General features: G+C 46.3%; 1 protein-coding gene and 1 pseudogene across 2 annotated transcripts in view; one reads left to right on the top strand and one right to left on the bottom strand.

Moving 5' to 3' along the window:
• The window catches only part of LOC110513948 (microtubule-associated serine/threonine-protein kinase 1), an 83,217-nt gene that overhangs the window by 37,135 nt on the left and 33,912 nt on the right, over positions 1-12,170 (bottom strand). For both annotated transcript variants that reach the window (XM_090204388.1, XM_090204389.1), the window contains 3 exons: positions 5,560-5,648; positions 5,022-5,097; positions 3,892-3,964 (listed from right to left, as the gene is read on the bottom strand). In XM_090204388.1, the coding sequence (XP_090060514.1) occupies positions 3,892-3,964; positions 5,022-5,097; positions 5,560-5,648 (238 nt within the window). The remainder of the gene's footprint in view (positions 1-3,891; positions 3,965-5,021; positions 5,098-5,559; positions 5,649-12,170) is intronic.
• LOC149975667 (tRNA pseudouridine(38/39) synthase pseudogene) lies at positions 10,111-11,497 on the top strand (annotated as a pseudogene).

Genomic DNA, 12,170 nt, shown 5'->3' with positions numbered 1-12,170 from the left:
GCTCTGTTTTTTTGTAAATTCTTTCCAATGTGTCACGTAATTATCGTTTTGTTTTCTCATGATTTGGTTGGGTCTTAATGTGTCTCTCTCTGTCCTCCTGCCCTCCTTTCATCTCCTCTGTCCTCCTCTCCTCCTTTCATCTCCTCTCCCCTCATCTCCTCTGTCCTCCTCTCCTTCGTTCATCTCCTCTCCCCTCCTTTCATCTCCTCTCCCCTCCTTTCATCTCCTCTGCCCTCCTTTCATCTTCTCTGTTCTCATCCCCTCCTTTCATCTGCTCTGTCCTCATCCCCTCCTTTCATCTCCTCTGCCCTCCTTTCATCTCCTCTGTTCTCATCCCCTCCTTTCATCTCCTCTGTCCTCCTCTCCTCCGTTCATCTGCTCTGTCCTCATCCCCTCCTTTCATCTCCTCTGCCCTCCTTTCATCTCCTCTGTTCTCATCCCCTCATTTCATCTCCTCTGTCCTCCTGTCCTCCGTTCATCTCCTCTCCCCTCATCCCCTCCTTTCATCTCCTCTCCCCTCCTTTCATCTCCTCTGCCCTCCTTTCATCTCCTCTGTTCTCATCCCCTCCTTTCATCTCCTCTCCCCTCATCCCCTCCTTTCATCTCCTCTGTCCTCATCCCCTCCTTTCATCTCCTCTGCCCTTTCATCTCCTCTGTCCTCATCCCCTCCTTTCATCTCCTCTGCCCTCCTTTCATCCCCTCCTTTCATCTCATCTGCCCTCCTTTCATCCCCTCCTTTCATCCCCTCTGTGTATGCAGACCCTGCAGTAGCTAATCAAGCAAGTAATGGTCCATGTAAGAGCCTGGGGAGGTCTGAAAACTGACGTCTGTACAGGAGGAAGAGAGGATGGGGGAGAGATGAGAGGAGAGGGGGAGAGAAGAGAGGAGAGGGGGAGAGAAGAGAGGAGAGGAGAGGGGGAGAAGGAAGGAGGTGGAGAGAGGAGAAGGAAGGAGGTGGAGAGAGGAGAGGGGAGAGAGGGGTGAAGAAGAGACAGATGAGGGGGACAGGGGAGGAGAGAACCTCCTGTCAACAGCACTGCAAAACTGCAATTAATGGTAGTGTATGTGTGTGTGTGTGTGTGTGTGGGTGGGTGGGTGCGTGTGGGTGGGTGAGTAGGTGTGTGGGGGTGTGTTTGTGTGGGTGTGTGGGTGGGGTGTGTGTGCGTGTGTGTGTGTGTGTGGGTGGGTGGGCGCATGTGTGGGGGTGTGTTTGTGTGGGTATGTGTGGATGTGTGTGGGGGTGTGTTTATGTGGGTGTGTGTGGATGTGTGTGTGGGGGGGGGGGGTGTTTGTGGGTGTGTGTGGATGTGTGTGTGTGTGGGGGGGGGTTTGTGGGTGTGTGTGGATGTGTGTGGGGGGGGGGGGGGTTGTGGGTGTGTGTGGATGTGTGTGTGGGGGGGTGTTTGTGGGTGTGTGTGGATGTGTGTGTGGGGGGGTGTTTGTGGGTGTGTGTGGATGTGTGTGTGTGTGGGGGGGGTGTTTGTGGGTGTGTGTGGATGTGTGTGTGTGTGGGGGGGGGTGTTTGTGGGTGTGTGTGGATGTGTGTGTGTGGGGGGTGTTTGTGGGTGTGTGTGGATGTGTGTGTGGGGGGGTGTTTGTGGGTGTGTGTGGATGTGTGTGTGTGGGGGGGGGGGTGTTTGTGGGTGTGTGTGTGTGTGGGGGGGGTGTTTGTGGGTGTGTGTGGATGTGTGTGTGGGGGGGGTGTTTGTGGGTGTGTGTGGATGTGTGTGTGGGTGTGGGGGGTGTTTGTGGGTGTGTGTGGATGTGTGTGTGGGGGGGTGTTTGTGGGTGTGTGTGGATGTGTGTGTGTGGGGGGGGGGGTGTTTGTGGATGTGTGTGTGGGGGGGGTGTTTGTGGGTGTGTGTGGATGTGTGTGGATGTGTGTGTGTGGGGGGGGGGTGTTTGTGGGTGTGTGTGGATGTGTGTGTGGGGGGGGGTGTTTGTGGGTATGTGTGGATGTGTGTGTGGGGGGGGGGGGGGGGGGTTTGTGGGTGTGTTCTCGTTCTTTTCCTATTTTTTGTCTGTCTTCCCCCTCTCTCTCTCTTACACACATTTCACTCTTCATTGACTCTTTCTGTATTCCCTTTCCATCTCTGTCTGTATCCCCCCCATCCCTCACTCCATCCCTCACTCCATCACTCAGTTTAGCTAACTGAATCATAGCAATGGATAGAGGATGAGATAACATGTTTTTAAGACCGGTTGACTTTCTGTTTCTACTTTATTATCTCACACACACACACACACACACACACACACACACACACACACAAACACACACACACACACACACACACACACACACAACATACACACAACACACACACATTCTCTTTGAGCCAAGTCATCAGCCACAGTGATAAATCAGGTACTGAATGTACATCTTAGCAAGCGATCTGATCTGAGCCGCTGGTTTATTTTTAGTTCTGTTCTCCATGGGTAGTATTATGGGATAGATCCATGTTCACCAGCGGGAAGGTGCCTTTTAACTATCCAGCTGAGATTTACAGCACAAATTATAGAGGGAAAGGCTTTGGTACATGTGTGGGAGGGGTGGGGGGGTAGTGTGTGTGTCTGTCAATGTGTGTCTGTCAGTGTGTGTGTCTGTCTGTGTGTGTGTCTGTCAATGTGTGTCTGTCAGTGTGTGTCTGTCAGTGTGTGTGTCTGTCTGTGTGTGTGTCTGTCAGTGTGTGTCTGTCAGTGTGTGTGTCTGTCAGTGAGTGTGTGTGTGTCTGTCTGTGTGTGTGTGTGTGTGTGTGTCTGTCAGTGTGTGTGTCTGTCAGTGTGTGTGTCTGTCTGTGTGTGTGTCTGTCTGTGTGTGTGTCTGTCAGTGATTGTGTGTCTGTCTGTGGGTGTGTGTCTGTCTGTGTGTGTGTGTGTCTGTCTGTGTGTGTCTGTCAGTGATTGTGTGTCTGTCTGTGGGTGTCTGCCAGTGTGTGTGTGTGTGTGTGTGTGTGTGTGTGTGTGTGTGTGCGTATGTCTGTCAGTGTGTGTGTGTGTGTGTGTGTGTGTGTGTGTCTGTCAGTGTGTGTGTCTGTCAGTGTGTGTGTGTGTGTGTGTGTGTGTGTGTGTGTGTGTGTGTGTGTGTGTAAATGTGTGTGTGTGTAAATGTGTGTCTGCCAGTGTGTGTGTGTGTGTGTGTGTGTGTGTGTGTGTGTGTGTGTGTGTGTGTGTACCTGCACATGGCACCAGAAGGCTGCTAGTGTGCCGTGTAATCATTTTAAAAGCAGAACAAAACAAGTAGAACATCAACTCCACAGAACATGAGTTTCCTAATGGCATCCTGCATACCAAGCAGGGAAACATTTAATATATGGAAATGCATTCTAGCGTATAAATACATATTCATGCATGGAATGTCAAGTTTCACTAATGTAATTTGCATGAATGAGAGCTAGAATAAAAAAACAAGTTTCGCCCTATCAGATGTCTCATGACTTAAAGGAGCAATCTGCAATTACTACTTCCACTGATTATGGTTTGAACTGCAGATTGCCCCTTTAACAGTTATATGGTGGTTATTATGAAGAAAAAGACTGGATAGTTTTTCCTCTGTCCTGCTTTCAACTGTCAAGTCTACTCCAATCAGGAGTGCCTTGAGGAAACGAACAGTAACTCTGATAACAAGGCCAAACAGCTCCATGCTGCTAGATCATGTCATGTTGGTAATATGAAAGGACCTCTAGAGTGTGGCGTTCAAATGGAGGAGTTATTACAATGATTTTTGTATTTTTATTTGAGTTTCCTTTTGTCCGTTTCAGACACAGATAAAACACCATTAATAGTTGGGACAATAAATGATAATAAGGAAAATTTGTCATTAGAGATTGTTGTTCTTACACGTTCTTACACATTTTACCGTCTGTGTAAAAATGGGTCAGTTGTAGTTACCGTTGAGCTGGGTGTGTTGGTGCCATAACCAGAGGAGGGGAGAGAGGCCAGGGACCATCTTCGACCGTCCGCCCTGCAGAAGAGAGAGGGAGAGAGGGGTAGGGTGGGAGAGAGAGAGAGAGGGGGGGGGGGTAGGGTGGGTGAGAGAGAGAGAGAGAGAGAGAGAGAGAGGGGGGGTAGGGTGGGGGAGAGAGAGAGAGAGAGAGAGAGAGAGAGAGGGTTAGGGTGGGAGAGAAAGAGAGAGAGAGGGTGGGGGGGGGGGGGAATTAGGAAGAGAGCAGGAAGAATTGCGTCATACTAGTTCCAGAGCAGAAAGGGATTTATACAATAGATAGTTCCTTCTGTCCAAAAAGTCAGAGAGCTTAATGTTCCACATTTCTTTCACACCTCCTGGATTGCCTTTTGCGCCAATAATCCCTTCCTTTCCTCTGCTTCCCTGGGGTCCTGCTACACATATCTCTCTCCCTCTCTCTGTGGGTCCTTCTATCTGTCTGACACTGCTGGAGTCATGATGGATGTTGGTTTTGGCTACATCCTGGCACTCAGAGGCCCATCCGTCTGTGCGCGCACATAAACACACACACACACAAACACTTTGTCATGCCGTGTGACAGGGGAATGCAAAGAGGGGAACGTGTCTCTGTATAAGGGTGTAAATGAATTCCCTTTCACTGTGTGTGTGCCACTGGAATATTGTCACTGCTTAACTAAATGGTCAGTTGAGGCCTGGGGTGGTCTAGTGGTCTAAGCCACTGCCTCTGGAGCACATTTACGGCTGCAGCAGGGGTTCACATCCAGCCTACTGCTATTTCAGCAACTCTCTCTGTCTTTCCTCTCTACTACACTGCCTGCCCACAAAACCACACATATTCCTTCAAAAAGGAATGGCCAGTGTATTGCTATTACGGCGGTATTGGTGTGACAATGTGTTTGTTTATGCAGTGTAGCCAAAGGCTTTTTGGTTGTTGTAGGATTACCTGATTTAGAGATATGGCTGCTAGATTAGATTATAGGATCATAAAAAGGGACCTGCCAAGAGCGTTACCTGGTTTTGAATCCCTTTATATAACTGGATATCATCTCTTTATATGTAAACAGCAGATGTATTGAGTAGTCCAAACGCTATTTACCTTCTAGAGGAGGCAAATGAGAAGTGGGCAGGGCCACTGGGGGAGAAGTTCCTTGGGCTGTCCAATGGACTACTTCCTGTGGAGAGACAGGGAACAAACATGAAGTGCCATTATAATATTTAATATATTTAGCAGACTTTTTTATCCAGAGCAGCTTACAGTCATGCATGCATACATTTTAAGTATGGGCGGTCCTGGGCATTGAACCCACTACCCTGGCGTTACAAGCACCGTGCTCTACCAAATGATCTGTAAATACAGCCCTGAATGCTGATTAGCTGATAGCCGTGGTATATCAGGCCATATACCATGGGTATGACAAAACATTTCTTTTTACTGCTCTAATGACGTTGGTAACCAGTTTATAATAGCAATAAGCCACCTCAGCGGTTTGTGATATATGGCAAATATACCGCGGCTAAGGGCTGTGTCCAGGCGCGCGTTGTGTCGTGCATAAGAACCGCCATTAGCCGTGGTATATTGGCCATATACCACACCCCCTCGCGTCTTAACGCTTAATTATAACCAATTGCCTTACCTATGTGTCCAGGGAGTGGTGAGTGTGGTCGAGGGAGAGTGGGTGATGTACTGGTTAGAATGAGGCTCTTCCGGTTACTGGTCCGGCAACTAGAACACACACAGCCACAAACACACAGGCCATCATTATCTGAAACACAGTCAAAGAGGTGATAACATTACCATCTAACAGCATCCACCACTCCTAACGTAATATCTATGAGAAAGTCGGGTGTGATCGTGTGTACTTTCATGTGTGTGTGTGTGCGTGTGTGTGTGAGTGCGTGTTTGTGTGGCTGTGGGCTTCTGAGCTTGAACGCATGTGTGTGTGTAAGTGTATGTGTGAGTGTGTGTGTGTGTGTGTGTGTGTGTGTGTGTGTGTGTGTGTGTGTGTGCGCTTCTGTGTGTAAATGTGTGTATGCATGCTCATACAAATTGGGCCAGAGAACATGGTGTATTGAAGTCAGCCCACCACGTGGGGAGAGAGCCAAAGCAACAAAGCCTTGTGGATCACACACACACACACAAACACACACACACACACACACACACCACGAGCCACGGCAACAAGGACTTCCAATTTCCTTCAGTGTCAACTTGGACGAGACACCTCTCATGCGAGATAATGATGGGAGCGAGGGAGAGATGGAGAGAGAGCGAGAGAGAAGGAGAGGGGCAGGTAATGATGTGTTGAGATTATCATATAAATGAGGATTAACCCTCCTGATGCAAGAGAAAAAAACATGGACACACACACTGAGTGTGACACAGATGGTGTTATGCGGGAGGAGGGCTTTAAAAGGTGTGATTCTACCATGACAACCATACTTCCTGTAGTCAGGGAACCGTACGTAACGGTGTTATGTTGTAGTTGGCTGAAATCCCTCACTAATATATATTCTCCATATTATACACCACTATCAGCATAGGAGAGAAATATGGTATAGCCTTGAAAAATCACCCACAGTAGACTGTTCCCTTTCTCCTCCTTCTCCTCCTTCCTCAATCTATGGTCGACCAATGACGACTCACTACACTGTATTCACCACTAATAATGACTCCCGAATAACGACTTTCAACACTGTCAAATGACCCCTAGTAAAAATGATGTCACTTTTCTCCTCTGTGTGTGTGTGTGTGTGTACGTGTCAAGTCTGTTTTGGTTGCTCTGCCAGATCTCTCCAGTGTGCTGGTTTTGAAGGGTAGCTGTCAGCCAGATGAGAAGAGGTAGGAAGCCGCACAGCGCTAACACAGCATGACAAAGACCTGGGCTAGGCTTGTTCCACATTGCATCAGATAGCATTCTGCTCTATACAGCTGGGATGTAAATTACACACACACGCATGAGCAGGTAAGTACACGACACACACGCACGCACATGCACGAGCGGTATACGTACATGTCTGAAACAGCAGGACAATTTCCATAATGCATTGATGCATTTCAAATAAAGCACTCCCTCCCTCCCTCCCCCCTCCCTCCCTCCCTCCACTGCCATATCCCTTCTTTTTTTTTAATTCTCATGTGTTTGTTTCTCGTCAGAACAGCTAACATCAAGGAAACAGCCAAAAACCACCTAGTGATCTCTCTCTGTGTCACTCAGGCACCAGGAGAGGCTTGTCAATGAACTCACACACACATTTGGAGAGAAGGGGTGGTGAAATATTTAAGGGAAATGCATTAGGCTTGGTTTTGGAAGTGGCTTAACACCATTACACTACAACTCTCTGAGGACTGGAGGAGAACCAGACAGACATACTGAGAGTCATCCCAGTCCTTACTCTCCGTTAACTTTATATTTTTTTCGTCTTACATGTTTATTTAAATTTGGTTGGTTAATAGTATATTAACCTTCACAATTTATCACACAATCAATAATACAGTGTCGAATACACAGTACTTAAATTGGCCAATGTAAGCATTACCTTTAAATGTGTCATCATCTTAATGATGAATCTAGTTTCTTTATGAAGGAGTGGAGACTAGAGGACTGTCTGGGACTTTATGGTTCAGACTGGTCCTTCTAAGTGGGATTCTAAGTAACGCTGAATGTCACTGTCCTCTCCTGTGGCTTGATTAAATGAACTCTCTAACCCACATATAGAGATAGAGAGAAGGAGCGGGATGGGGAGGAGAGGAGGGGGGTAGAGAGGGGGAGTATGTGTGACAAAGAAATTGAGTGCGTGAGAACAAGTGAGAGAGAAAGGAGAAAGAGAGACTACCAGGGTTGAGAATATTGAGTGAAGGGGAAGAATAGAAAGATACCTCGTTTTATTTCTTCAGAGTTCAGTTCCTCTACATTAGACGTTTAGCATGAGAATGATTTCAAGTGATGAGTCATCCATAGACCTAACTGGAACTATGCTCAGTGGATGACATGCTGTGTCTTTCATAACGTTTCTCATGACTTTAGTCTGATGGAAAAAGATCTGAGATAGAGCTGACAAATGAAAAATTGAAGGAAACATGGGAAAGAGGGGGGTGAAAGAGAGAAATGAAAAGGAAAAGAAGACAAGTGTGTGTGTTTTCTCTCTCCTCTCTGGTGTTGCTGAGTGACAGGGTAAATCTCTCAGTCACGGTTATGGTCATGTATTGTGGGCTCAGCCGCTCTCCATCTGGTTTAGATTGTGTGTATGTTTATGTGTGTGTGTGTCTGTGTGTGTGTGCTGCTGGCTTTATCCCAAGACCACCATAAATCAAGAGCAGTGCCCTTACTATATCACACAACATAAAGGTTTTTGATAGCATATCATATGGCATTTCTGAGGTGGACAAACATTTTCAGCATGATTGTGTTCAGTTTGGTTTATCTTTAATGACCAGTCTCCAGACTAGACACATCTCTAAACAGCGTTAGCTACATCTTTCAGAATTGAATTGAATCATTCATTTAACCAGGTAAATAAATGAGGAGTAAATTCTGCCTTGCTTCGTTCTGTAATGACCCGACCACGAAGCAGTAAGAGAGAGGGGGGTGAGGGGAGGCTGGGTGTACACGGTTACTATAGCAACACTAAAGAGTCACACAACATACTACTCATGTGAACGTCCAACCCCGTCCTGTAGTTACAATAACAAGTCTTTATTATTCCTTTCTTTATTAGGATCCCCATTAGGTGTAACGAAAATAGCAGCTACTCTTCCTGGGGTCTACACAGAACATGACATAACACAGAACATTAATAGACCAGAACAGTTCAAGGACAGAACTACATACATTTAAAAACAGCACTCATAGTCTACATATCAATGCATACTGACAATATCTAGGTCAAATGGGGGAGTTGTGCTGTGAGGTGTTGCTTTATCCGTTTTTTTAACCAGGTTGGCTGTTCATTTAAGCAATATGAGTTCTTTGCAATAATGGCTCTATATATTACTGTACACTTTCTTGAATTTGTTTCTTGAATTTGGGGACTGTGAAAAGACCCCTGGTGGCATGTCTGGTGGGGTAAGTGTGTGTCAGAGCTGTGTGTAGATTGACTATGCAAACTATTTGGAATTTTCTAAACATGAATGTTTCTTATAAAAAGAAGAAGTGACGTAGTCAGTCTCTCCTCAACTCTTAGCCAAGAGAGACTGGAGGCATAGTATTAATATTAGCCCTCTGATTACAATGAAGAGCAAGACGTACCGCTCTGTTCCGGGCCAGCTGCAGTTTAACTAGGTCTTTCTTTGCAGGACTCGACCACATGACTGGACAACAATCAAGATAAGATAAAACTAGAGACTGCAGGACTTGCAGTGTGGTGTCAAAAAAGCAGTGTCTCTTTATTACAGACAGACCTCCCCATCTTTACAACCATTGAATCTAGATGTTTTGACCATGACCGTTTACAATTTAAGGGAACACCAGGTCTAGAAGTTACTTTACACTTTGCACTCTGACTTTATGACATTTGACCTACATCCCATCTCTATACATGACCCTTGAACTTCTATGAAATCACATTATACGAAAACATGCAGATGAAACCTCAAATAATCTGGTGTGTGGGCAGTTTCATAAAACGTCATAATCTGTCATATAAAGCGTTTTAATCTACTGTATCATAATCCATTTAATCCAGACATCAGGCTCAGCCAGTAGCAGGCAGTCAGCCAGTTTAGTCAGTCAGCCGATGGCAGTCAATCAGTCAGTAGTTGACAGTAGTGTTATCAGTCAGACAGTCAGTCAGTCAATCAGTAGCTGACAGTAGTGTTAACAATGAGTCAGTCAGTAGTTGACAGTAGTGTTAACAGTCAGTCAGTCAGTCAGTCAGTAGTTGACAGTAGTGTTATCAGTCAGACAGTCAGTCAGTCAGTCAATCAGTAGCTGACAGTAGTGTTAACAATGAGTCAGTCAGTAGTTGACAGTAGTGTTAACAATGAGTCAGTCAGTATTTGACAGTAGTGTTAACAGTCAGTCAGTAGTGTTGCCTGTCTTGTGTGATCTGTGAATTCTAGACATCAATAACCCTTGCTGTGTCTTCTGACTCTTTACCTCATGAGGTCACACTGTAATAAAAATCACATTTGGTAAAACATGATGATGAAGCAGCAAATCTGCTGTGTGGGCAGCAGTTCATAATCCATGATAATCTACTGCATCACATCACCAGGCTACAAACTCTTCCGGTGGCAGCCAGTCAGTCACTCCGACAGTATTTGACAGTAGAGTTGCCAGTCAGTGTGTGGTTGTGTGATTTATAGAGAATCAATGGCCCATGCAGTCTCTGTCTGTCTGTGGGTTCTGGTGATCAGTCAGAGTAACAGAGGAGAAAGCTGTGATAACAACTGATGAGAAAAAAGGCCAAATGGCAGTGTGTGTGTGTGTATGACTAAATCAAAAGTTCTCCCATGTCACCCCGCTCCTCCGCACACTCCACACTGGCTTCCAGTCGAAGCTCGCATCCACTACAAGACCATAGTACTTTCCTACATAGCTGTAAGAGGAACTGCCCCTCCCTACCTTCAGGCTATGCGCAAACCCTACACCCCAACCCGAGTACTCTGTTCTGCCACCTCTGGTCTCTTGGCCCTCCCAACCCTACAAGAGGGCAGCTCCCGCTCAGCCCAGAAAAGCTCTTCTCTGTCCTGGCACCCCAATGGTGGAACCAGCTTCCCCTTGAAGCTAGGACATCAGAGTCCCCGCCCATCTTCAGAAGCCATCTGAAACCCTACCTCTTCAACGAGTATCTTTGGAAGGTTGACAGAAGCATGATGCTGGTGGCAGGAAGAAGAGGGACCGACTGTTTGATATCTCGACCCATCCTCGGCGCCATGTTGCACTGTGCTTGCTGTCCAGGAGAACACAGACAACACTGTGGAAGCCCGGCTCTTCTGAAGACTCAACTGATCCAGGATCGCCAGAGTTCTAACTATCAATTTTGTGGCTGAACCGACAAAGGAGTGAGTGACTTTTCCCAGGCACTTTTCCCAGTGCTGAGACTGTCAGTCCAGAACCTACCGGTACTACTTCCCATGCTCTGGATGTAGTGTTGATGGCAGCGGCTGCCAAACGCTATGAGGGCACCCACGACTTCCGCAACCTGTGCAAAGAGTGCTGCAGTTCCAGAAGACCATCCTGTCTGCCACGGTCCAGTCTGTCCATCAAGCTCACCCTACCATGCCCACTGCCACAGACCCATAAGACCTATCATATTTGAGATCAAAGTACTGGCCTTTCTCTCCCACCAGGTACGGTGCATGATGACTGTGCTGCTGCTGATAAGTCAGAAGCTGGAGGCTCCAGAGATAGTGGATCAAGTCCTGGATGTGGAGAGGAATCCCAGGAAACCCATGTGGTGGACTTTACCTTGGTGCTGTTCCGCTGCCATTTTGAGGTGTTGAGCTGGCGCAGGGAGGCTGAGGAGGTGAACCACTCCCTGGCCACGCTGCAGCAACACTGGACCCAGATAGCAGTCAAGACCCAGGTCCCCCCCCTTACTATAACTGAGATATGCGGTTGTCCCACCTAGCTATTTTAAGATTTAAGTCGCTCTGGATAAGAGCGTCTGCTAAATGACTAAAATGTAAAAACATAAATGTAATGGAAAGTCAATGGAACACGAAGCTAAAATATCACGGTTCAGTTCCATCTGTCTTAGCCTGGAACTCACTGTGATGCTCTCACAGCCTCTCTCTGTTAAACCTGCCTTTGAAAGAGGACAAGATTGAAATCTATTCTCTATTCTGTGAAAAAGAAGATAACCCACTGGGCATACCACATCATTTCAATGTGGAGAATTGGGTCATATTTGGTAGATACGTATCAATAAGATTCCAACCTATTTTCGCCCACTCAAAACGACAGCCAAACGTTTGTTGAATTCCCAATGTGTTATCACTATGCTTTCAACCATCTAAAAGCACAACCAAATTCTAATGGAAAATCAATGACGGATTTTTTGGTTTAGTTGTCACCTAAATGTGTTATCGCTGCGCTTTCAACCATTTAAAAGCACACTAAAGTTCAAATGGGAAATACAATGTCAGATATTTTGTTTATTTATACAACAACTTAATATGTTTTTATTTGATGTGTTATCACTGTGCTTGATCTAATAGTATTAATGACCTGGATTGCAGTTAGTTGAGATTGCATTAAAGTACATGGTGCAAGTGATCAATGAAGTAAAGCCTTAAAGCCTT

The sequence above is a fragment of the Oncorhynchus mykiss genome, chromosome 17 (genome assembly GCF_057628025.1).
Source record: "Oncorhynchus mykiss isolate SJ-2025 chromosome 17, ASM5762802v1, whole genome shotgun sequence".
NCBI classification, from domain to species: domain Eukaryota; kingdom Metazoa; phylum Chordata; class Actinopteri; order Salmoniformes; family Salmonidae; genus Oncorhynchus; species Oncorhynchus mykiss.
The sequence above is the reverse complement of the archived record's forward strand: the minus strand, read 5'-3'. Positions and strand labels throughout refer to the sequence as shown.